At 32.7% G+C, this 24,216-nt stretch overlaps 1 protein-coding gene across 1 annotated transcript in view; it reads left to right on the top strand.

Annotated features, from left to right (window-relative positions):
* Window positions 1-24,216, top strand: part of Cfap47 (cilia and flagella associated protein 47) — a 408,435-nt gene that overhangs the window by 287,243 nt on the left and 96,976 nt on the right. Inside the window, exons 51-54 of the mRNA XM_021725557.3 lie at window positions 2,888-2,985; window positions 12,347-12,522; window positions 15,135-15,242; window positions 22,802-22,913. Of these exons, the coding sequence (XP_021581232.3) occupies window positions 2,888-2,985; window positions 12,347-12,522; window positions 15,135-15,242; window positions 22,802-22,913 (494 nt within the window). The remainder of the gene's footprint in view (window positions 1-2,887; window positions 2,986-12,346; window positions 12,523-15,134; window positions 15,243-22,801; window positions 22,914-24,216) is intronic.

The raw sequence follows: 24,216 nt of genomic DNA, 5'->3' as shown, positions 1-24,216 counted from the left end.
ATATACATAAACATATACAAATTTGTGTTGCATATGTCTATAAGAATTTTATTGTATTAGTTCAGGATTAACTTTATATAGCCTACTTTCTGGATTTTTACTACTATTACTATCAATAGATTATAATACTTCAGCTTGAAGCTGCCTACCATAAGTGAAAAGCATTGCATATTTTTCTGTTACTAAAACAGAAAGTTTGTGATAAAATATTAATGAGTTGTGATACTTTAACAATGTGATGTGGTTTTATTTTAATAGAAGATCATGGTGATCATTCTCATACCAAAGAAATTAAATGTTATTGTTTTACCTTCCTATATTATAAAGCTTTGTTAGAACATTGTTAAACATCATATTTTTAATAAGTCCAAAGGAAAATGTGATAATGGAGAATTGGAGTAGTCAGGACAGGTTTCCTGGAGAATGAGTTGTTCTTTGGTGAGTAGCACTGACTTAAGCGGTTATTAGAAAGAGGTGTTTACTAAAAGCCAAGTTGAGGAGACAAAGAGATATACCTAAGAAGACATTTTTATTGAATGAATTTGTATTAGCCAGAGTTCTTAAGAGAAATAGAAAGAATAGAATTTCCCTCCCACTCCATCCCCCGTCCTGCTTATCTCTCAAACACCCCTATCTTTTTGGTTCTGTTCTTCTGGATAGCCTTGATTAATATAGTACCCATTCCACAGATGGATAGACTGTTGAGATAGTTTGCCAAAAAGATCGTAAGATAATGGTGGTCAAGTTGAGATTGGTGTTTGAACCCTGGTCTTCTAATCTCAAGTAATTCTGCTGTTTGTTGTATTTACAGAGTGCCACAAAAAATAATCTCCTTACTTGTAGATACTGTTTCTCTTCTCTGTGAGTTCAGTGTGAGTTAAAGCATTGGAAAACCCCAGATAAAAATGATTGTGAGCTACCTAGAAGAGGAAATATTTTTTATTTTTAATACTTTGAGATTTTTTATTGAGGGTGAGGGGAGTTACATTTAAATGTCACAAAAGTACCTTCCTGAAATTGAAGGAACAGTTCATACAAATGTGAGCAGAATTTTCCTTCATAATCTCACATCAGTATAAATGTGGTGACCTTATTCTGTGCACATTGATGGTTATAAGGAAATGAACTGGTATCTGCAAAATAAATAAGCACAGGTTCAGAACATGTAAGTAAGTTTACCCTTAACTTTTCACAGATATTTGGAATCAGAGCTTACCTAGAGCTCTTCTACTACTCCCTTTAGCTCATTGCTCTGAATGCTTCCCAGATACATCATTTGTTTTTCTTTTTTTGTACTGGTGATGAACTCAGAGGCTCTCAACCACTGAAACTCATTCCTAACACTTTTTTTTTTCTTTTTTGAGACAAGATCTCGCTAAGTTGCTTAGGGCCTTACTGAGTTATTAAGGCTGTCCTGGAACTTGCAATCCTCCTGCCTCAGCCTCCCGAGCCACTGGGACTATAGGCATGCACCATCATGCCCAGCTCAAATCTACCAACTTTAAGTGTTATTTTTTTAATAAATAAAGTATTAGAATAGGATGTAATATAATAAAATGTAGTACAATAAAGATGGTACAGAACAGTATAGTGCAGTAAAATACCATCATGTAATTCAGTACAATATGTCATTCAATGACATTCTGTGTCACACAATGCCATACAAATACAACATAATGCAGTACAATGGAAAGTAATATACTTCTAGGAAGATTTTCAGAAAACAGAAATACTGTGAATCTTACTTCATAGATGAGCAAAGTGAAGCCCAAAGGGGTTATTAACTTACCTAAGTAAAAGAATCTAACCTAACAGTTTTTGAAATTTTTGAATCATGACAATGATAATGTGAATATGCATATGATTTACTATAACTAAAGGACATCTTAAAACATGATGAGTTAGCTCAACACTGGAAGACAAACAGTATCAAAATGAGAAGTTGAAAAGATGACGGAAAAAAATGGAGAGGAAGAAAATGAATTTGATCCATGTATAAGATCCTGCTATGCGGGAACTTAGTGGTGGAGCAGGGTTCTAGTTTCAGGGTGAAGGGCATGGCTTTGGACAACAGCAGTGGCAGAATTGCCTGCTTTTTCTAAAAACCATCAGGAACCTAGATGTAAACATCATTTTCTCATTACTTGGTGCAAACCCGTTTCTAGATTTCCTTGAGCTGAATTGCTAGCACCCTTTCTCATGCTCCCAAGAAACCTGAAATTTCACATACCTGACTTTCTCCTCAGTCTAAATTCTTATGATACTGAAAATGTACCCTTGAAATTTTTTTTTTAAAGAGAGAGTGAGAGAGGAGAGAGAGTGAGAGAGAGAGGGAGAGAATTTTTAATATTTATTTTTTAGTTCTCGGCGGACACAACATCTTTGTTGGTATGTGGTGCTGAGGATCAAACCTGGGCCGCACGCATGCCAGGCGAGCGCGCTACCGCTTGAGCCACATCCCCAGCCCCCCTTGAAAATTTTAATGCATTTTTTAGACAATTCTGTTTTCAAACCTATGAATGTTTGGACAATTAGAATAAAAGTTTATTTCTTTAGAAGACTAATTCTTGATTTAAGAGTAAAGCATTCTTAAGTGTGTTTCAGTGGAAAACTTAGTGAGTTACTGGGGAAGACATAGGCCCAGGAGATTTGATAAGATAGTCTCATGGCCATTCAGGACAGGGATTCCCTTATTGCTCACAAATTATGATGAGAGTGACTTCTTATTCTGCCCTCAGCTCTCTTGACAAACGAATCCACTAAAAAGAATTTAACAATTAAGTCTATTCTTGATTCTTAAATTTGTATGTTAAATATAGGATTCTAAAGTGTATATTAAGAAGCACTGTTTTTTTTTCCTTAAGTTTTTGTTTTGTTTTGTTTTCAGATGATAATTTTAGCAATTTAAGAATCTGGTATCACCTTGAGATCCATAGCTCTCCTGGACCACCTCTAAGCACCATTGAAATGCAGTGTATTGCTCTGGTAAGAACCCGTCAAATGTTCATAAATTCTGTCATTTGACAAACAGAGCTTTTGTTGTATATTAAATTTTTTGTTGTATATTAAATGTCTAGCCCCTAAAAACATCTTTATCAAATGAGTATATTGAGGTAAATCATTTAATCATAGCAATTATGAAAAATAAATCCGGTACGATGTACCTTAAATGTTTTTGGAAAACATCTTTTAATTATATGACATCTTATAATGACCACTCTAATTAACATTCTACCTATATGTGTCAAGAGTTAACAGAACAAACTTAACCTTAGCCTACATGCTTGTTCTCACATATATGGTAAAAGCAGATTGTGCTTTCTACATTCCTTTATTATTGATTATTCCTGGTTTCTACAGTGGGCTTTTCACTGAAATATTTAGAGAAACTGGCATAGATTTGGTATAACTGTGACTGAGAATAGATTTTCTAACATGAATTATTACTAAATCTGTGCCCAAATTTATTTAGTAGAGTCAAATATCAAATACATAAAAATACTTTAAAATACTTTAAATGAATATGTTGATCATTTGCCCACCTGATTTCTGGGTAAAATAAATAGTATCTCAGAAAAGAGGACATTCAAACTATAAGTTTAAAATGGGAATAGAGATGAGTTGAATATATCACACAAACTAACAGAGGTAATTCTAAAACTACTTATAAGTATCTGGATTTTAAATAAAACATAAGGACAAAGTTAACTGATACTGATAATGTTTTAATTAGATGTAATTGCCTTATTGTTTATATTCAAACATTTGATCATGATGAAATAAATATTATTTTCACTTTCAAATATGCACATAGATTTCTTCATAGAATTGACTAGTCAGAATTTGGACTTTGGCTCCAATACATAGAAAATAAAGAAATGTATAAATACTCTTAAGACTATACATTGAGCATTTGCCCACCTGATTTCTGGGTAAATCTCCATTGAGGCATAGAAAAATGAATGGTTAAAATATTGAAATGCACTCAATTAAGGCTTGCAAAAGTATTATCTTCTAAGTAGAAAATAATTTAATATGATGATGGTAGGATCATTTTACTCAATGAAATGCCCTATTTCTTTGACCTATTTCTGTAGCATAAAATCTTTCTTAAAGTATATTTTTAAATGACATTAATTTAGCTACACAGCCTCTTGCTATGGAAAGTGATTACTGAATTAAAATGCATCTCTTTATCAGAACATAAATGAAAAAATTTTAAATGGGCCCTGAAGAAATTAGAAACATGAGATAGTACCTCAGAAGAGAGGATATTGACTTCCTTATTGACTATGTATTTAAAATAGGGATAGAGATGACTTGAAATGTATAAGATAAACTAGCAAACAGATCAAACAGATGTAATTCTAAAATCATTTCTAAATATCTATTACATCTTCTCATTAAATGGAGCATTATGTGTTCTTCTCTCCATAAGGATTATTAGTCCTTTGAGAAAATACTTATAGAAATTGAAGTTGAGTTAGCCAATCCCAATAAACCCAAATGCTGAATGTTTTATTTGATATAAGGAGGCTGATTCATAGTGGGATAGGGAGCGGGAGCATGGGAGGAATAGATGAAATCTAGATAGGGCAGAGGGGTTGGAGGGGAAGGGAGGGGGCATGGGGTTAGAAATGATGGTGGAATGTGATGATCATTATTATCCAAAGTACAGGTATGAAGACATGAATTGGTGTGAATATTCTGTGTATACAATCAAAGATATGAAAAATTGTGCTCTATATGTGTAATAAGAATTGTAATGCATTCTGCTGTCATATATAAATTAAAAATTAAAAAAATAAATTGAGGTTTCTATAACTTTCAACTTTGAATGGTGAAGATTGCCATGCAGGTTGAGAAATGTACAAACCACAGGGTACTTCATGTGTCTATGTAAGAAGACTGAGCAAAAAGTGAAAAGAAGCCACCACTTGTCTCTTTTAATGAGACATTTCCAATATGTTTTCTTTTTTGCAATTAAAATTTGCATTACCCTTTCATGAATATATTACTTTCATAAGTGATGTAGCTGCTAGATTACTCTCTTTGTGACTATGTAGTCATGTTTGCTGTTTTAATTAAATATTCACTTTCAACTGAGGTTGGTGGGAATGGGGGAAGTCTCTCAACTAACTCTACTCACCTAGGATCCCAATGAAAGTGATGTGTTGCTAAGTCATTAAGTTTTCCTTTCTAATCACAGAAACTTACTCCTTCCTTAACTTTCAGATGTGAAAATTTATTTGATAGAGATGATATATTTTCTTTTAAGTAATGCCATCAAATAAAATCTTTGTGCATTTCTTGAAAAATATATTTTCTTAGTACTTTTACAAGTACACTAAAATTTAACCCAATTTGGACTAAATATGAAAAATGTATAGATATAAGCATGGAAGATTATTTTAAGTAAATATTGTATCCATCCATATTCCAAAAAATTCTGCAAAGATTCAAATTTGTATAAACTCCTACCTCTGTTATGCTGCTTATACTCTTATTTATCAATTTTAAAACATTGGTTGGCTCACAAAAGATATAATGCTTTTTTCCTAAAGTTATAGAGCTAATATATGGCTTTAATAACTGCTTAAACTGATAGAGTATTTCCTGAATTATTTACTTATTAATGAATTCTTAATTGGCCTTGCATAATGTCTATAGATTTAAAAAACAGCAGTAATTATCCACTTTTATTTAAACTGACAATGGAGTCAAGGACATGACCTAGAATTAAACTATCTGCACTTCACTGAAGTATCTCACAGAGGGGCCAGGGGGTGTTCTGCTCTCCAAATCAAGTCTTGCAAAGGAGAAGAATGCTTTTAATTAATTTCTCTCTTTCTCTCCCATTCCTCCTTCTCTCCCTCCTCTCCTCACAGCCTTCCATCCTCTTTTTTTCCCTCCTTCCTTCCTATCTTGCCCATTCTTTTTTTCTCTTTTTTTTATTAGTTGTTCAAAACATTACAAAGCTCTTGACATATCATATTTCATACATTTGATTCAAGTGGGTTATAAACTCCCATTTTTACCCCGTATACAGATTGCAGAATCACATCAGTTACACATCCACGTTTTTACATGATGCCATACTAGTGTCTGTTGTATTCTGCTGCCTTTCCTATCCTCTACTATCCCCCCTCCCCTCCCCTCCCATCTTCTCTCTCTACCCCATCTATTGTACTTCATTTCTCCCCCTTGTTTCCCCCCCTTTCCCTTCACCTCCTCTTATATGTAATTTTCTTTTTAGTTTTGCATCAAAGTTACCTGTGCTGGCCAAACCCTGTGCTCTGAAGACTGATTCCTTTACTAATTTGGATACACTAATTTTTCTTCCAGCAATAACTGAATAGAATTTCAACACACAGAGCTCTTCAAGAGATTTTTTTCTGCTTTACAGCAAGAATATTGGCCTGTATTTATAGACTATCTACATGGCCACAATGAATCATTTTGATACTCCTTCTTTATAATCACTTATATTTCTGTTCTGATTAGATACTATGTTAACCAGGGTGACTTGCACATGACATTGGACTAGGAATTCAACTGCTAACTCTTCTAAAGGCAGTGAGATCCACCATCAGACTTTGTCTCTACTCTCCAGTAAACTCAGTCAGATTCAACTCCTTTTCAGTTATGACAAGGGTTTTTGCTTCCTTCTTCCTATGGTTACAGTAGGCTCAAGAGGGAACTAGCAGGGACACCATCACTCCAATATCCAAGATGGAGGGCATTTGGTCCTTACCATCATGTCTTAACATCAACAATATAAGTTTTACTTACTAGTCATTGAATCTCAAGGATTTTTTTCCCCATCAAATTTCTTGTGATCCCAAAGATGATCAGAAGAGCATCCCCAAAGCTTCCCAAAAGCCACTGAAAATGTCTCTGAAAGAGCTGGAATGGGTTGTGTCTTCAGGAGGTAGTTTAAGTCTTGAGTAAAGTTGTGTATTCTGTCCTTCCCACTAACTGGAAAAAATTTAATTTCCTCTTTATTGATTACAAACCTGGCTAGGCATGCATCCTTCAAAAATGATAGTTTATCTCATAACATTAGAATCAATATATAATAAAAATTTAAAGTGTATCAACAAAAGTTTATTTCAGAAAACGAAAGAAGAACTTTCCTTCCCTTGCATTCAGGCTGTAGCAACCCTGTTCATTGTACAATGAGTTTAGAAGGTTTTAGCATTAGGCATTAGGTGGAGAGGGAAGGCGTTTGGGGATTGACCTGGGTTAATATGACAAACCATTATACTATTATTCTTTATGAGGAAAACCTAACACTAGCTTGTAAGGTAAACTACTGAATCGATAATTTTGTTGACAAGTACTAATTTTACATAATCAATAAAGAATGCTTTTCAAAGACTGGAAATTTTGAAAGGGGAAATTATGACTATTGTGAGATATCTCTATATCTCTGAGTAAAAAGTGTTCAGAGGATGGAAAGGGAGAGTTCACATAAGAAGATCACCACTTCTAATACCTTTTCATATAAGTGTTCAAGTCAGGAGTACATTAATTAGTTAAAATCAACATCACAACTATCTGAAACACCATATTTTCAATGTAAGTTCAGAAAACATTTCAAAGTTAAAGGTGAATAATTTTTGGATACTCTGTCGCCATAAACAATTCCTGCCTCTGCCTTCTTCCATAAATTCAGCAGAGGAAGTGACTAAATATAACACTGGACTTATTTATGCAAATACAAATGCTTGAAGAAAGAAGGAAGGAAATAAAAAGAAGGAAGGAAGGGAAAAAATTGAAAATACCCACTCATTGTATTTAGAATTACTGCACACTGGTTCTTTAAAGCATTTGATCTGTACCTGAGCACCGTTTTCTTAACTTGTGACAAATACTATTCCAAATGGCACTCATGCACCTGCATGCATGCACATACACACATACATACACACACATAAACACATAAGTATACAAACACACAAAAACACAGACTCTTTTCTTAAATAGTTAACTAGGAATACACTTCCTAGGGCTCTGTTCCCTGAAATTACATATATCATTATTCATTGCAGCTTCTCATAGTTTTTTTCCCTGAGGATATAGGATATATCTGAATACAGATGAATAAACCCAAAGATTCTTCTAGTGGTTTCTGACTTTTTCACAGTCATATCCTCAGTGTACATTTACTCTAACTGATATTAACAGCTAACCTTGATAACACTTTTATATTCTTCATTCTACAGGTCAGTGGTGGTTTGGGGGAAAAGGGGTAAGACATGAGGCATGACTTTTCTGCATAAAATAAAGTGCAGATAGGAGTAGCAGAGGAATGACAATGACATTTCTATTTTACAGCTGCTTCCCTGATTCCTGAATTCTGAACTACTACTACAACTAACTTTTCAATTTAGGAAAATTATTGAGACAGATTATAGTTATCATTTCCTCTGAATTACATGATACTTTCAAAATGCCCTTTAGTTCAGTTTGTTTATTGACTTGGTAATGTTTTCAAATTAAATAAAATTAAAATTGAAGATTTCCTCAATAATATACTTTCCTTAAATTAATATTATTGTGTGTTTTATACCTCAGAAATAATCCTTTTATAATGAACTCATGATTATCTTCTGAGAGAGGATATAGTGAAAAATATTACCTGCTGGTACATTTTGAATTGACATTGACTCAATTAAGCTTTTATGGCCAAAAACATAATCTTTATTTACTTGAACCCAGCAGGAAGTGACGAACTTTTCAGTGCAAACACTCAGTGAATTAAATTTTTCTTGTTGGAGAAGGTATGAACTGGCAACCAAGTGACAAAGTTAACCAAGTGATAAAATATTAAGGTGATAAAGTAAGAAGGTAACCTGAATTAATTTGAGATTTTTAAATTCCCCAAGTCATGTTTAAACATGATGATTTATTATTTTGTTAAAAGTTGTGATTATCCAGAACATCAGACATATTAATGATTGATTTATATACAAATACAAAATCTTTTTATAAGTTACACATTTTGTTTTTTAATGAATATTTAATAAGTGTCTCTATTTTGGGCACTGTTTAGATGCTCAGGAGTAGTAATGAACAATACAAGCAAGGTCCCCATTTATGGGAGTTAGAAAACATTCTAATGGAGTTAGAAAACAAACAAAATAACCAAAATGAGATATTTCATAGGAAGTTTTTCTGTCGTTTGGATTTTCAAATAAAGTCACTAACCTGAGAATCATATGTAATTCTTTGTCCATGTTCTGAGGATGAAAATGGTGTGCCAGAGAAGAAAGATCAGGAAAAGCATTCAATAGGGTAAGAGATGAAAGTAATGATTGAATTTGGGTTTTTAAAAATACCTCAAAATGAAACCTTTTCACACTAGCAAACATCCCTGAGATAACAACAGGGGGTGAAGGAATCCACAGATCCTTTGTTAACTTTGAGAGTAGTCATGGAAGAAACTTGTCAGGTTTCACACCACCATTCAGTGTACCCATTACTGTTACAAGAAATGAATGAGATAAATCTAGATGGTGATAATACTATGAACAAAAATAGTCTGAAGTGACATTGAGGGTGGCTTGAAGACTGGGGCAGTGTACTTGGGAAGAGAGAATAGTAAATGCACAAATACAAAATGAGCTTGGTAGGAAGGGACCTGGCAGGGAGAAGAAAAGAGCCTTGTGAGACTGGATTTTGAAAAAAAAATATATGAGGAGATGACTTGTGATGAGGTTGTCCTTGGTGCCAAATCTCCTAGTGACTCGAAGAGCAAGATGAGAGATTTTAGTCCAAATGCAGTTTAGCCACTAGAAGATGCAGAAAGGGAAATAAACTGACATAAATTATGTTTCTAAACTTCTCAAAATGTTTTTTATATTGTAAGAAAATAATATATATGTAAATAAAATTTAAATGCTGAAAATATCTTACATTTGTTTTTAAATATACACATACATTCATGTTTCCTCAGAAAAGGTTTATAATGCAAAATTCAATATACCTGTTCACACATATTTTAAAATAGTATTTCATTATTCTGTGTTTGAATTTTTCATCATTCTAAATTCCAACATCTTGTGAATGTTCTTTCTGTTTTAAAATATTGATTTCTATTCCACAGGATTAAATATGCATATTTTAGTCATTTAATAAAGGAACTTGAGAAATGGAAGCAATTTTTAAAACAGCAATTATGTTGGCTAAAATGTTCCTAAAGTACAAGTAAGAGAAAAATATTGGATACCTTATAAAAGAACACTCTCTATTGAACCTAAAAGAACCCATGTGAAGATGAAAGACAGCTTTAGAAGTCCCCATGTACAGTCATTACTATTTTACTTGAGTTTCAAAACAAATCAGTCAAAACTGAAATATGTTTTTTAATTCCAAACATAAATTAACCTTAGAAGCCTCCTCATCAAAGTAGAGGAATATGCCATTGGCAAGACAGATAATAGCAAAATATTTCAAATTTTTTAATAAAGTGTTCACATAAATTCACCTGACTCTGTACTTCTCATTGAGAAAGAGTTATTTATTATAAAATTGAATTGAGGATATGGCAAGCCACTTTAAACAACACTTAACCATTTTTTCAGATACAATTTATTTTTATGTTTTATTGTTTATTTATTTAGGATGATTATGCATTTATGAAATTATATAGATAACAAAGCAAAGTGTTCCAAAAATAAACATAAATTTTGTTCACCTCATAAAATAACAATGACAAATTTCCTTCCTTTAAGTTATTAATCACATCAGATATTTTAAAAATATCTAATTTTATAATATTAAGAAATATTTATAGTTAAAAATTAATCTTGTCTAAGTTTTTTCACAATGGTTTGTCAGGTGGATATTTACAATACAAATTATTCATATAATACCACCTTTTTAAAGTGTCATTTATGTGATTTTTATCTGTTTCAGCTTGGAAGAAAATTATATTCGAACCTTATGAAAATTCAAAATATTATTATACTCAAGTTTAAAGCATTTTCGACCATTATTAGAAATATATTGGATTTATAGGAACTTAAAACTTTTGATTATAATGAAACATTTGTTTCTGATGAGTCTATTGCTGTTTTTGAGACTCCAGAGAATTTAATTTCAGAGCTTCTCAAGAGATTATAGTACCCACAGTTCTAAGCATTCAGTGATTACTGTCTGAAAGCTGCTCTCTAAAGGATTTTGAGGATGTTGTCTAGACCTACTGAATAAGAATGAAGTGGTCAGTTAGTGATATTTGTTATGGATGTGGCAAGGATGCTAAGGAGGAATTATCATATAAGTGCCTCATAGTTGCCATTCCCTGTTCCTGCTCTTTAGATCCAAACAACATTAGAATGTTATATCCTCTTTGTAACATGAGGGCTTGCTCCTGTTAGATGGGTTGTAGATAAAAGAGAAAATCATAGATTTGCAGTGGTTTTGCTTTATTTTCTGTTCAAGGCTTATATGTGATAATACCTAGACAGTTCTATATCCCAGTATTTTATTCCTCCTTAGACCAGGGTCTAAATATCTAAGGCATAGGTCTCAAAATGTGAGTCTGTCAAATCTAACCTTATTTTTTAAGAATTAGAATGTAATAAAACAAAGTATCAGAGAGCATCACATATAGTAAGAACAGGGATTATTTTGTAAAACATTTGTGATGTGTGTAGATACACAGGATTGTACTGAAAATTGAATTATTCTGGGTTATGATTAAACAGGTTGAAAATCAGGGGCTTAGATTCTAGTATTTTTCCTTCTGTGAAAGATCTGTAGCATTTTTCCTGAACTGAAAATGATCTTCACTGAAAAATATCTGAGTAGCAGTCCAGGACAAATGTTTAGGCCAAAATGTTTCATTTTAGTTTTCTATCTTAAGCCCTAGGAAAAGTTTCTACCCAAATTTCCTTCCTTTAGGTTTTTGTGAGTTTGATCCTTGGAAACATCATAGGAGTCTAAGTCTGATAATAGTTTTACAAAATATGTGAGATTGCCTAGAAAATGAGTGAACTCTAACATAATCAAGTTACTGCCAAAGGAAACACTGAAAAATCGACCTCATAGTAGTAATAATACTGGTAGAAAATATTTTAAATATAATTTTATAAATAGATGTCTTACCATTTAGCCACATGGATCTCTTTGTACTGTTTGCTGTTAAAAATAATAATCCTACTATTTACCAAGATTAATAAAGAAAGATGTACAAGAAATTAAAAATGAATAAGATATATTCAATTGTGGATCAAGAATAAAATATAACAAATGGACTCCAATAATAGTTTTCTTTACATTTGCTTTCATAGAACAATGACTATGCTGACACTTAAAGCTGATTGTTTTGCATTTCTAGGAGACTGTTTGCATTGAAATACCTATCTCTAATCCAAAAGAAAAAATTATCCACATAGATGTGAAATTAACAAATGATGCCCTTAGTGGACTCCAGGAACTCACACTGAATCCATTAGAGTGTGTTAACTATATTGTCTGGTATTCTCCAGCAACAACAGGCTATAAAGAAGAAAGGTATGACATGAATATGCCATTATTGTTTATTATTGACCCTTTGAAAATAAGATTTTAAAATTCTTTCTTTACATGCTTTAATACTATTTCCTGATTAAAAGGTGCTAATTTGGAGTGAGCTTTTGTTTACTTCAGTGTGAAATTATTATTTATTGGTATATTAAGTTAAATAATTCCTAAATTTCTCCTTTGACCTCTATTATACTTTTTAGAAACCAGATCATTCTGAGTGCAGCAACTGAACCAAATGAAACTTATTTCATGAGGACTAGGGACTAAACTTTCAATTTCCTTGAGGAAAATTACTCTTTATATTTTTTCACAATTAAGTAAAAGTCATTCACTTGGAGAACAGAGATAAAGTTAAATTAATGTTGTTACACTATAGTGAAAATGTACACATACATACACAAATACTACTAGTATAATGATGATTGTTCTTATAGAATGATAATTGTGAAAAACTTTTGAATTATATATTCATATATGTAAACACACAAAAATATAATTATCTCAAAAATGTACTGAAACAATCAACTTTATTTGTTTCAATAGTAATATCCAGGTTACGTATTACAGTTTTCAACTTTGTAATTGACTTAGTATTTGTGTTTAATGTATTCCATCATTATATTCCATGAAATATATTCCATGAAGTATATTCTATGACATGCTTTTTTGAGGATAATTCATTTTGTAATTAATTCATTAACTTATCTTAATAAATAAAAATTAGATATATTTATGGTATACAATGCAATGATTTGAAATACGTATATACTGTTCAATGATTAAATCAAGTTGAATGACATGTACCTTACCTCCTCACATGTTCATCATCTGAGAATACTTAAAATGTACTCTCTCTGCAGTTGTCAAGTATACAATATTGTTATTAACTACAATCATCTTGTCATAGAATAGATGAACTTAGTCTTCTAGTCTAACTGAAATATCATTATCCTTTAACCAACTCCCCCCACCAACCATTCCGTCCTAGTCTCCTGCAACTACCATTCTACTCTCTGCTTGTGAGTTTGAGTTTTTCAGATTTACATATAAGTGAGATCATATGGTATTTGTATTTCTGTGCCTGGCTTATTTCACTTAATATAATACAATCCAAGATAAATTATTGCTTCTTCTAGCACAATATCCTTTAATAGGAATTAAGTAATTGTTATTTTAATAAGCAGATGAATAGATGAATATATTTGAGAAGTTTTAAAGGATAAAGATTAGAATGCAAAACAGGAAAAGAAGAACTTAGCATATTAGAAAAGATGTTATTTTAATAGATTCCCTTAAGAAATGTTGGCTCATCCCATCTCTGCCATGTGACTGTACAGGCTTTGTGAGCACAGACTGAATCTTGGATTTTTAAAATCAGTATATATGAAAAGGCACAACCTGGGCTAATGCTTATTGACTGCCTACCTTATTATTATAATTGCAGCATATATTTTACATAATAAACACATAAAATTCTCATAACAACTCTAAGAGGTAGAACTGATTTCTCGCATTTTATATATGATGAAATTGAAGCTCAAAAAGCAAATGACTTGTTTGAAGTTATACAAATTAAAAATGATGGAGCTGACATATCAGTTATACTTTTAAACTACCACAAGCTCTGTTTCCCCAGAGCTGAGCACATAATAAAGGAAGCTCTTAAAAACCACATGTCACTTGATAGCCCTCCCATGAAAGTACATTTGCATTCACTTCAACAAACTAAATTTGGTTCAGTGATGGTTAAAAAATGGACTTTAGCTCTTATTGATCCTGCACAATGTTGAAAATACTCATATGTAAACATTTTCCACTAATTGAACAAACATCTATTAAATAGATATTAATGATATCATTATTTGTCTTGAATAATGACATGATTTACTCACCAAATAGTAAAAAGTTTAAAAAAATATATTCACAATAACAGTAGAGTACATCACAGAGTACTTGTCAAATATTATATTTGATACGAACTATTTCTACCAAATTGAGATATTTTATTTTTCTTGCCAAACCTATTACACAATCTAAAACCACTGACAGGAATTTTTTTCGTATCAATGCATTACAATTAAACATAATAGTGGGATTCATTATGCCATATTCAAATATTCACACAACATAATTTGATAAATCTTGTTCCCCCCACTTTCCCCTCCCTCCTCTCCTTCCTTTCCTGATCCCTTTCCTCTACTCTATTGATCTGCCTTCTATTATTGTTATTTTATTTTGGATACTGGGGGTTGAACTTAGGGGCACTCGACCACTGAGCCACATCCCCAGCCCTATTTTGTATTTTATTTAGAGACAGGGTCTCACTGATTGGCTTAGCGTCTGACTTTTGCTGAGGCTTTGAACTTGAGATCCTCCTGCTGCTGGGATTACAGGCGGGTGTTATTTTAATTAGTGCATTATAATTATATAGATTTATGATTTATTGTGGTATATTCATACATAGACATAGCATAATTTGGTAGATGTCATTCACCATTACTTTCCCATATCCTCCCCTTGTCCCTTTCTCTCCATCCTCTTTCTCTACTCTATTGGTCTTCCTTCCATTTTACTAACAGTATTTTGTATATTTTTACCAGCATTATTTTCCAGCCTGAAATGGGAGAAGAGTTCTGGTATTTACTGAAATTAACTACTGAACTTCCAAAAACAAACACAATACCAGAAATACAATGTGACCTTGGAAAGTAAGTTCTCTTTAACAGAAAGATTATTTATATTAAAAAATTATATACAACATCACTGTTTTAATGCATTTAATCTTTTTTTTAACAATACTTTTTTAACAGACCTCAGGCATGTTAGGCAAGCACTTTACCTCTGAGCTACAACCCTAGCCTTAATATGTTAAAATAAGAACTAAATGTATTACTAGTAGAAAAGTTGTAAAAAAAAAATCAGGGCTTGGTAAGTAAAGAGTTTTGTTCAAAAGGATTATTGCAAAGGAGGGAAAGGGATGATTCCAATAGAAAGAATGCTTCAGAAATCTGCAAGGGCCACAAAATCAAATTGAAAAGAGATTGTAATCTTATAGGGTAAAGGAAGAGGAAAGCAGATATAAACAGAATCTTTTGGAGGGAATGCTAGACAATCAAGGGGAAATGGTCAGTGGGGTCTAATAGGAAAAGTATCTCACCACGGTAAATTGATTCATACAGGCTGAGAAAGGAAGCATGTTCGTGTGTATGTGTGTGTGACACACACACACACACACACACACACACACACACACACTTGCTTACACTTGGAAATAAGCCGAGTTCAGGGGCTTATAGGAAAGAGGGAAGCCTGATGGAAGTTTATTTAACTCAAAGCAGAGGATAGGCAATGGGCAACTGTGAACACCATCATTTGGTTAATACCATGTTCCCTTGACATATGACCATTCATATTTATGTGATCAAGTTCCTATTACATGTGTGGCACCAAATTTGGTGCTGGTAAGCAAGCCATAATAAACTTTTTAAAAGTATATACTCTAGTAGGCAAATCAGTGCCTTTTAGTTGATTTCTCTCCCACAGCACATCAAAAGTGTTGAATTCTTCCAGTACCAGATCTTGAATCAAAATGTCACTACAAGTGATTCATTAAGGAAGTGATTTGAGAGAAATCAGTAGGAGAATAGAGAAAACAGGATAAGAAAGAGGAAGAAGCTAAGTGTGAATGTAATTGCATATATAGTCCCTGACTGCCTGATTCTGAAGAGAGACAGAGAGAGGAGAGAGAGAGAGAGAGAGATAGATAGATCTGGACCCTAGTTCTAAAGACACAGTTTGCCATGCCTTGAAGCAAAGGAACTGATTATTGTTGTTTGGGGCTTTTTTCATAGTCTGATCCCTATTCTATTTTTTATTTGTTAGATAGTAATTATGTATATTTATGGGGTATAAATGAGATTTTTGTACACTGTGAAATAATTAAATCAGGCTAAATAGCATATATACCACCTCAAATTGTGAGAACATTTAAAAATTTTTAGCTATTTTGAGATATACAATACATAACTATATTATATTGTGGGCTGTTGAACTCCTAAACTAGTCACTACAAGCATCTTTGGAATGACACATAAACTCCCAGGCATGTCTGCTCTCTATAGTGTTGAGGGGGTTCCTGGATCCATGAGAGATTAAAAGCAAGCATGCAGAAAAATAGGATGAGGACAGATAACTGGTAAAAATAATAATAATAATAATCTACTAGGGTAGCTGAGTGTGGGACACCAGCATGTCTGATTCAACAAGTTATTTACAAACTAAATCCTAGTTATGTACATATTTCTCATTTTAAAATGTTGATATATAATAACCATATATAAATGTTATTAACAAATATAAAACAATTATGTGAAAATTCGACTCACTTTTCTCATTATTTTTTTCATTCTAATAAAAAGTGCTAGAATTTTTCTTTTAAAGTTCTCTAGTTATTTTTAAGCACATTTTTCTAAAATTTAATTTTTTAATGAAAGTCATACTTATCTATGATTAAAAGGCCAATAATCATAATACTAAAAGATGTTTGATAATAACTATCTTTTAACCAGTTCATCCTGTATCCTTATCCATTTTGGAAGTTTGTAAGATCTTTTCATCCAGTATCCTTACCTTAAAATTCTTAATGATATGTCTTGCCATGACTCTATTTTTGTATATTTTTCTAGATAACTAGAGACTGCTGGTTTTTAAATTTATTTATTTGTTTGTTTTGTTTTTGGTACGGGGATCCTGGAGATTCAACCCAGGAGCATTCTATCACTAAGCTATATCCCCAGCCCTTTATATTATGCTATTTCTTTTTCTTTTTTGGTACTGGGAATTGAACTCAGGAGCACTCAACCACTGAGCCACATCCCCAGCCTTATTTTGTATTTGATTTAGAGACAGGATCTCATTGAGTTGCTTAGTGCATCAACAAGTTGATGAGGCTGGCTTTGAAGTCAGAGATCCTCCTGCCTCAGGCTCTGGAGCTGTTGGGATTACAGGTGTGCGCCACTGCACCTGGCTATTATTTCTTATTTTAGACAGGTTCCCATTAAATTGTTGAGGTTGGCTTTGAACCTGAAATACCCCTGCCTCAGTCTCCTGAATCACTGGGATTGTAGGCATAAGCCACTGTTCCCAATTTGGAGATCTCTATTTTTTTATCAATATTTTTTTAGTCGTCAATGGACCTTTATTTATATGTGGTGCTAAGAATCAAACCCAGTGCCTCACACATGCTAAGCAAGCGCTCTACCACTGAGCTACAGCCCAGCCATTGGAGATCTCTTTAAATAAGGAGATTTATGAATTTCAGTTCTTAGAATTCTTGAATTATACCATCTCTATTTTCTCTTTACTTCCTATATCTCTGTTTTTGATTTAGTATTTGGGGGATGATTTTAAATGTTCCTTTCTGTTTACCCTTTTCCCTAGTATTTGTATTCAGACAGATTAACTCAATTTTATTTTACAGTTCTTCTATTTAGTTTTTATGTCAGCTATCAATATCAAAGACCATTTTGTTGTTATTATATGGGAGATAGACATATGTATAATGAGTAGGAAGTCATAAAAAGTCTGGAGTGTATTGGAAACATTGTTTGGGGCTACACATTTAGTTGTTCCTAGGTTTGTTTTAAGTTAAAGAGAAGAGCAAAGTAAATAAAAGGACTACATATTTGCACTTCTATGTCAGAGACAACCTTAATTATCATCCATAGTTGGCCTTATAGATTATTATTAATGAGTCTCAGAAAGATTGATAGTAGTCACTTAATAAATCATTGGCAAAATGAAATTAATTCCATTTAGTTACGCAAGGAACTTTCACATATTGGTGGTATCTTTTGATTTATGAATTTTATAGTAAGTATATTTATCCTTGTGGATTCATGATATTTTATCATCACTTGGATTCTGAATAATGTGTTTTAATTTTTTAAATTTTTTTTAGTTGTAGATGGACACAATAGCTTTATCTTGTTTATTTAGTTTTTTTTTTTTTTTAATGTGGTGCTGGGGATAGAACCCGATGCCTCACACATGCTAGACAAGCACTCTACCACTGAACCATAGCCACAACCACAGCCCTGTTCTAATTTTTTTTTTATTTTGAAATAGTTTAAGACTATAAAGAAGTTGAAAAACAACAGGCAGAGTTCCCATGTATACTTTACCCTATAATTAGTTTTGAAGATGCTACTTCTTGTTTTATTTGATTTATTAAATTTATCATTTTTTGTTTTTCATTGTTCATGTTGATTTTCTTCTTCCTATACTATATTAACAAGTTTGAAATGATTTTGATAAAAAAATTCTCATGACTATGAAGAAATATAAAACTAAATAGTAACATTTTGAACACTTCAGAAATTGAATTTTGTCCCCTAAATAATATATGTATCAACAATCCTGAATATACACATGTACAATCTACAATCTTCCATCTCTAATTATTGGAAACCTGGCATGTAAGAAACTATTAGATTCACTTCAATTTAAAAAACTTACTGGATTAACAATGAATCAGGATTTATTTTTTATTAGTACATTTTAATTATACAGAATACTGACTTTGATTGTGGCATAGTCATATATGCAAATAGCATACTTTGATCATATCTACCCACCATTGCCCTTCACATCCCTCTCCTTTTTCTCTTCCTCTTCTCTAATAGTCTCCCTGATACTTTCATGTCATTCAAATACATCTTTAGTTTGTATTTTTCTCTTTAGCCCATGGTGATTGCAGATTTTCTTGCTTTTGATATGCTTGAAATGGAGATGATACAAAAAACATTTCAAATGTCATCAAGTTATAATAATAGTTTGCAATGAAATAGACTTTAATCCCCATAAATCTTATGCTGTTTTTCATTTGCTTGTTTAGTGAATGTTTTAAAATATAGTTCACTTTATTTCATAATTACAACATGTGTTGGCAGACTGTCAATTGTAGTTTTATTTTTGCAAAGTGATTACTTATTAAGAAAATATAAATAGAATTCTATTTAAGTTATAATTAGGAGTGTTTTAAGTACACATTTTGGACCAAATATATTTTGTTTTATTTTGAATTGAGACTCTGTGGCTACAGCTGGAACCCCTCTTGAACTTCAGACTCATGTCTCCATCTGTATGGTAGACATTTAATTAAATTTGCTACAGTCTCATTATCTCCCAGCAAAGCTTCCTGCTGTGTGTTTTCTCTCATTTAGTGTCCTCATCATGCAAGCAGACATCCAAGCCATGGCTTTAAAACTTTCTTGACTGTACCCCCCATTAAAAAGTCTGCTTTATTGTGCAACCCTAAACACACACACACACACACACACACACACACACACACATACACACATTTGAAATGGGAGCATCATGAACAATACCTACTCACATCATGTGTGGTAAACTGATATTATTTACTTCACTCATTTTTCTATTTTTGTTTCTATTTTGTGAGGAGAACTCCATATAAAATAAAGGTAACAATTTTAAAGTAAATAACTCAGTGCATTCAAACTGTTGTGCCATTAAAGTACATTTAAACTATTGTGCAACAACACCTCTGTCAACTTTCAAAAACATTTTCATCACCCCAATAGGAAACTCCTTATCTATGAAGCAGTCACTGTAACTTGCCCCCTCCTCACAGATCCTGGAAAACACTAATTGGCTTTCTTTTTTGGGGTGGGGGTGGGGGAAGATGTACACCAGGGATTGATCTCAGGGGCACTCAGCCACTGAGCCACATCCCCAGCCCTATTTTGCATTTTATTTAGAGACAGGGTATCACTGTGTTGCTTAATGCCTCACCATTGCTGAGGCTGGCTTTGAACTCGTGATCCTCCTGCCTCAGCCTCCCGAGCTGCTGGGATTACAGGCATGCGCCACTGTGCCCAGCTAATTGGTTTTGTATATATTTTACATATTATGTAAAAACAAAATCATATGTATATTACCTCTTGTGTCCATTTCCATTTTAGAACATTCTGCTAATTGCTACTTACAGAATAAATCTAACAGTTCAGCAGTAGGCTATCCACATTCTCTATAGGTCCCTATACAGGGTCTCAGTGCTTCTTGTCACTTCTGTTTCCAAACACAGACTTTCACCATTTTGCATTTCTCCTCCCTACCTAATATCTCAGAAAGCTTTTGCCTCCTCTCTGTTCCTACTGCTCAAGCCCTCATTGTCTCTCATCTGGATTATCATACTATAATTATAATTAGATTTGGTGTCTGCCCTCCTTTCCAACTGCAGTTTGTTTTCTAACTAGTTGCCAAGAATTTTTTGTCATATATAATTAAGAATGCCATACTTCCACTTAAGAGACAACCAACCACTTCAGCTTACTTTGTTGCCTTTAAATAGAAATGAAAGTGCCTTAGAATGCTATGTGAGGCCCTTCCTATTCTTTCGTCCTACCTATTGTTCAACCTCATTCCAGCCACTACTTGTAGATCCAATAGCAATACCGTATTGTATTTGTTTTTTCCTCCCTGAGGCAGTAAACTGGCTATACTATGAGCATCATTCAGAACTGATTTTAAACCTCCTCACATTAAAATCACTTTGCATATTAATGAACTGAGACTGATGGGATACCTCTTAATTTTTACTTTGATTAACAGGAATAACTATGCCTCTCCCATTACAACTGAATGTGGCTCCACTATAGGAGACCTTTGTTTTCTGCAAATTATATTTGAAAATAAGCATAAACTATTGCTATATAGTCATCTAATTGGATATATATTTTTTTCAAATTCTTTCTTCAATTTTTTTTTCACCTTGTATCAGGAAACTCAGTAGTGAAAGGTAAAAGTCAAAGTGTTAATAGCAAGAATCTTTAAGAAAATATGCATTTCCCTGAACATTACCCTGAAAATTCTATTTGATTCCCTAGGGTTTGAATATTTGAGAGCCTATAAAAATGTAGCTAAGGAAATATCCTTAATTTTTCTCAATTTTTGTTTTCTTATCACATGGAAACTATTTCAATTTCACTTTTACATGGCTATTGAGTTTTGTTGCTTAATCACTATTGAAAGCTTGTGAGACACAGATTATTTAAAAAGTAATATATTGTCAGGTATGGTGGGAATACACTTATAATCCCAGTGACTCAGGAGGCTGAGGCAGTACCAAAAAAAATTGATATGCTAAATCACAAATATCTGAAAAATGTGCTTGCTGAAAATAAATATAAATGTAACTAGTGCCATACCATGTGAAGTAATTAATCTACCCCAGACTAAGATTTAAATGCTGATTATATTTGAATTAAATTTCATAGGTGTACATATAATTTTAATGAGCTGATAAATTGGATTTAGGAAATTATGAACAATTTCCCTTTAGCACTTTCAATTTTTTATAGTAATTAGATGAGCCACTTGTCAATCAAGAAAATAGAAATAGGAAAATGGACTTTATTCATAATAGTATGTATATTTTTTGTAGTACTGGGGATTGAATCCAAGACCTTATGCTTGCTAGACAAGAGCTCTACCACTGAGCTAAATCCCCAGCCCACTAATATATTTCCAACATGATTTACTCATAGCAAAATCCAAGGCACATACCTGCAGCTCCAATATTTAAATAATATAAGGGTGTCAGAATAAACATTTTTCAATTTCAACTAATCACAAGTTGCTTGAAACTAATCAGGCAAGAGAAAATAATTGAAATCATCTATATCTGAGTTGAAACATAAATCACTAAATGCTGTTAAAAACCCAAAAAGTTTGGCATCAAATGTATGCATCATATTGGATTGTGAATTGTATTTGTACTTTTTTTCTTAGAGTAGCATGGAAAACTAGTTTGAGATTTCTTTCATATTTTTCTATGGGCCCACCCTATTCCATTATGACTTCAGTTGAGCTTAATAAATTACATGGATTCCAGATAACAAATAACATTACATTCTGAGGTCATGAGGGCACTGGGAGTTAGGACTTCAAAAAATGTATTTTGAATGCTACATAAATTTACTAGACAGTTTGACTAATTTGGCATAGATTGCAGATGGACAGAATTTTATCTTTTTTTGAGTAATATATTTTAATTTTTGATTGACAGTTTTTTGTTGCACAATCAAAGCATAACATTGTACCCCATAAATTTTATAATTTTTTATGTGCCAACATATCTTTTGGGGAGGATACAATTCAACCTGTAATGGTCAATTTATGGAATTATTATTGAAAAAGTTTGTGAATACAGCAACTTCACTATTTTTGTATTTCCTCCCAGGTATGTCATACAGACTATTCCCTTATATAATCCTACACACGAAACTTTAGAACTTCAAGTAACAAACAGTAATCCTGAAAATTTTGTCCTGGAAATTGACAGAAGATCACCAGTAAGTACATTCAGAAAGTCATGAGACTACTGGTACTAGAGCATTTTGTAATTATGAGTTTAGGACCCAATCATTTTAATTAATAAATTTTCAAATTCTTAAAAAAATTTTAAAATATAATTTTCTATTATATACATTGTCCCTTGAATTTTAAAAATCATTAAAATGCTATTGTGTTAATATAAATTTTTAAGACTATATATGCTAAAATCATGCTCATTGTCACTGAATTCTAAATAAACTGATTTTATTTCTCATCATTTTAATAATCAAGTTTTGTAATAGTTTACCAGTATCAGAATTTTAACTTAACAGTTACTATATATGTTCAGGCAAGAGACCACTTCTTTTCTAGCCCCTCCTGAGTTCCTGCCCCTTGCCCCCCACATTCCCTTCCAGATAGTGCTGACAGATCTGCTTGTTCCTCATCCCCATTCCTGTATCTTTCCTATTTTCTCATTCCTGGGTCCTTGCAAAGATTAGGATCAAGTCAATGGGCCAAAATATTTTTCTTCTGCCTCCAAGTTACAAAACAAGTTCCTAAAATTTAATATGACTTTCTGTGTTTCCAAAGCATAGGACACCAATTATTTATAGTGAATGTGAAACCACACACTTTCAGGTAAACCTCAAGATAATTACAAGCCAGATGTAGTGGTGCACAACTTTAATCCCTGCTTCTCTGGAGGCTGAGGCAGGCAGATGGCTTCAGCCATGGAGTTCAATGCCAGCCTGGGCAGCATAGTGACACCCTGTCTTGGAAAAAAAAAAAAGAAGAAGAAGAAGATAATTAGAGTAGTTTATTTTCATCACAAGACCTCACAGTAAATTATGGAGCTCTGTTAATATGTATAATATTTAAATAAAGACTGTTATTATTTGCTGCTTAATGACTATTTAACAAATCTATGATTTTATTTCTTTATATATAAATGGCAGTCACTAGTTGCCAGGTAATAATATAATATTAAATTAGTTCTTCTATAATGTGTTAAATTAGAAGTCACTAATTATTATACTGATAAAATTCATGGATACACTTTCATCTTAGAAAATGTGTATTAATGCCATGCACATTGACACATTCTTGGAATTCCAGCTACTCGGGAGGTTGAGGCAGGAAGATTACAAGTTTGAGGCCAATCTCATCAACTTGACAGGACACTGGCTCAAGAGAAAAAAATTTAAGAAGAGGACTGGAGATGTAATTCAGTGGTACTGTGCCCCTGGGTTAAATCCCCAGTACCAAAATCAAAAGTATAGTAAAGTGATCATACATGGTTGTATCTTTTAAAATTACATT

Source organism: Ictidomys tridecemlineatus, chromosome X (assembly GCF_052094955.1).
Source record: "Ictidomys tridecemlineatus isolate mIctTri1 chromosome X, mIctTri1.hap1, whole genome shotgun sequence".
NCBI lineage: Eukaryota > Metazoa > Chordata > Mammalia > Rodentia > Sciuridae > Ictidomys > Ictidomys tridecemlineatus.
Note: the sequence above shows the minus strand (reverse complement) of the source record. Positions and strands in the feature narration are given on the sequence as shown.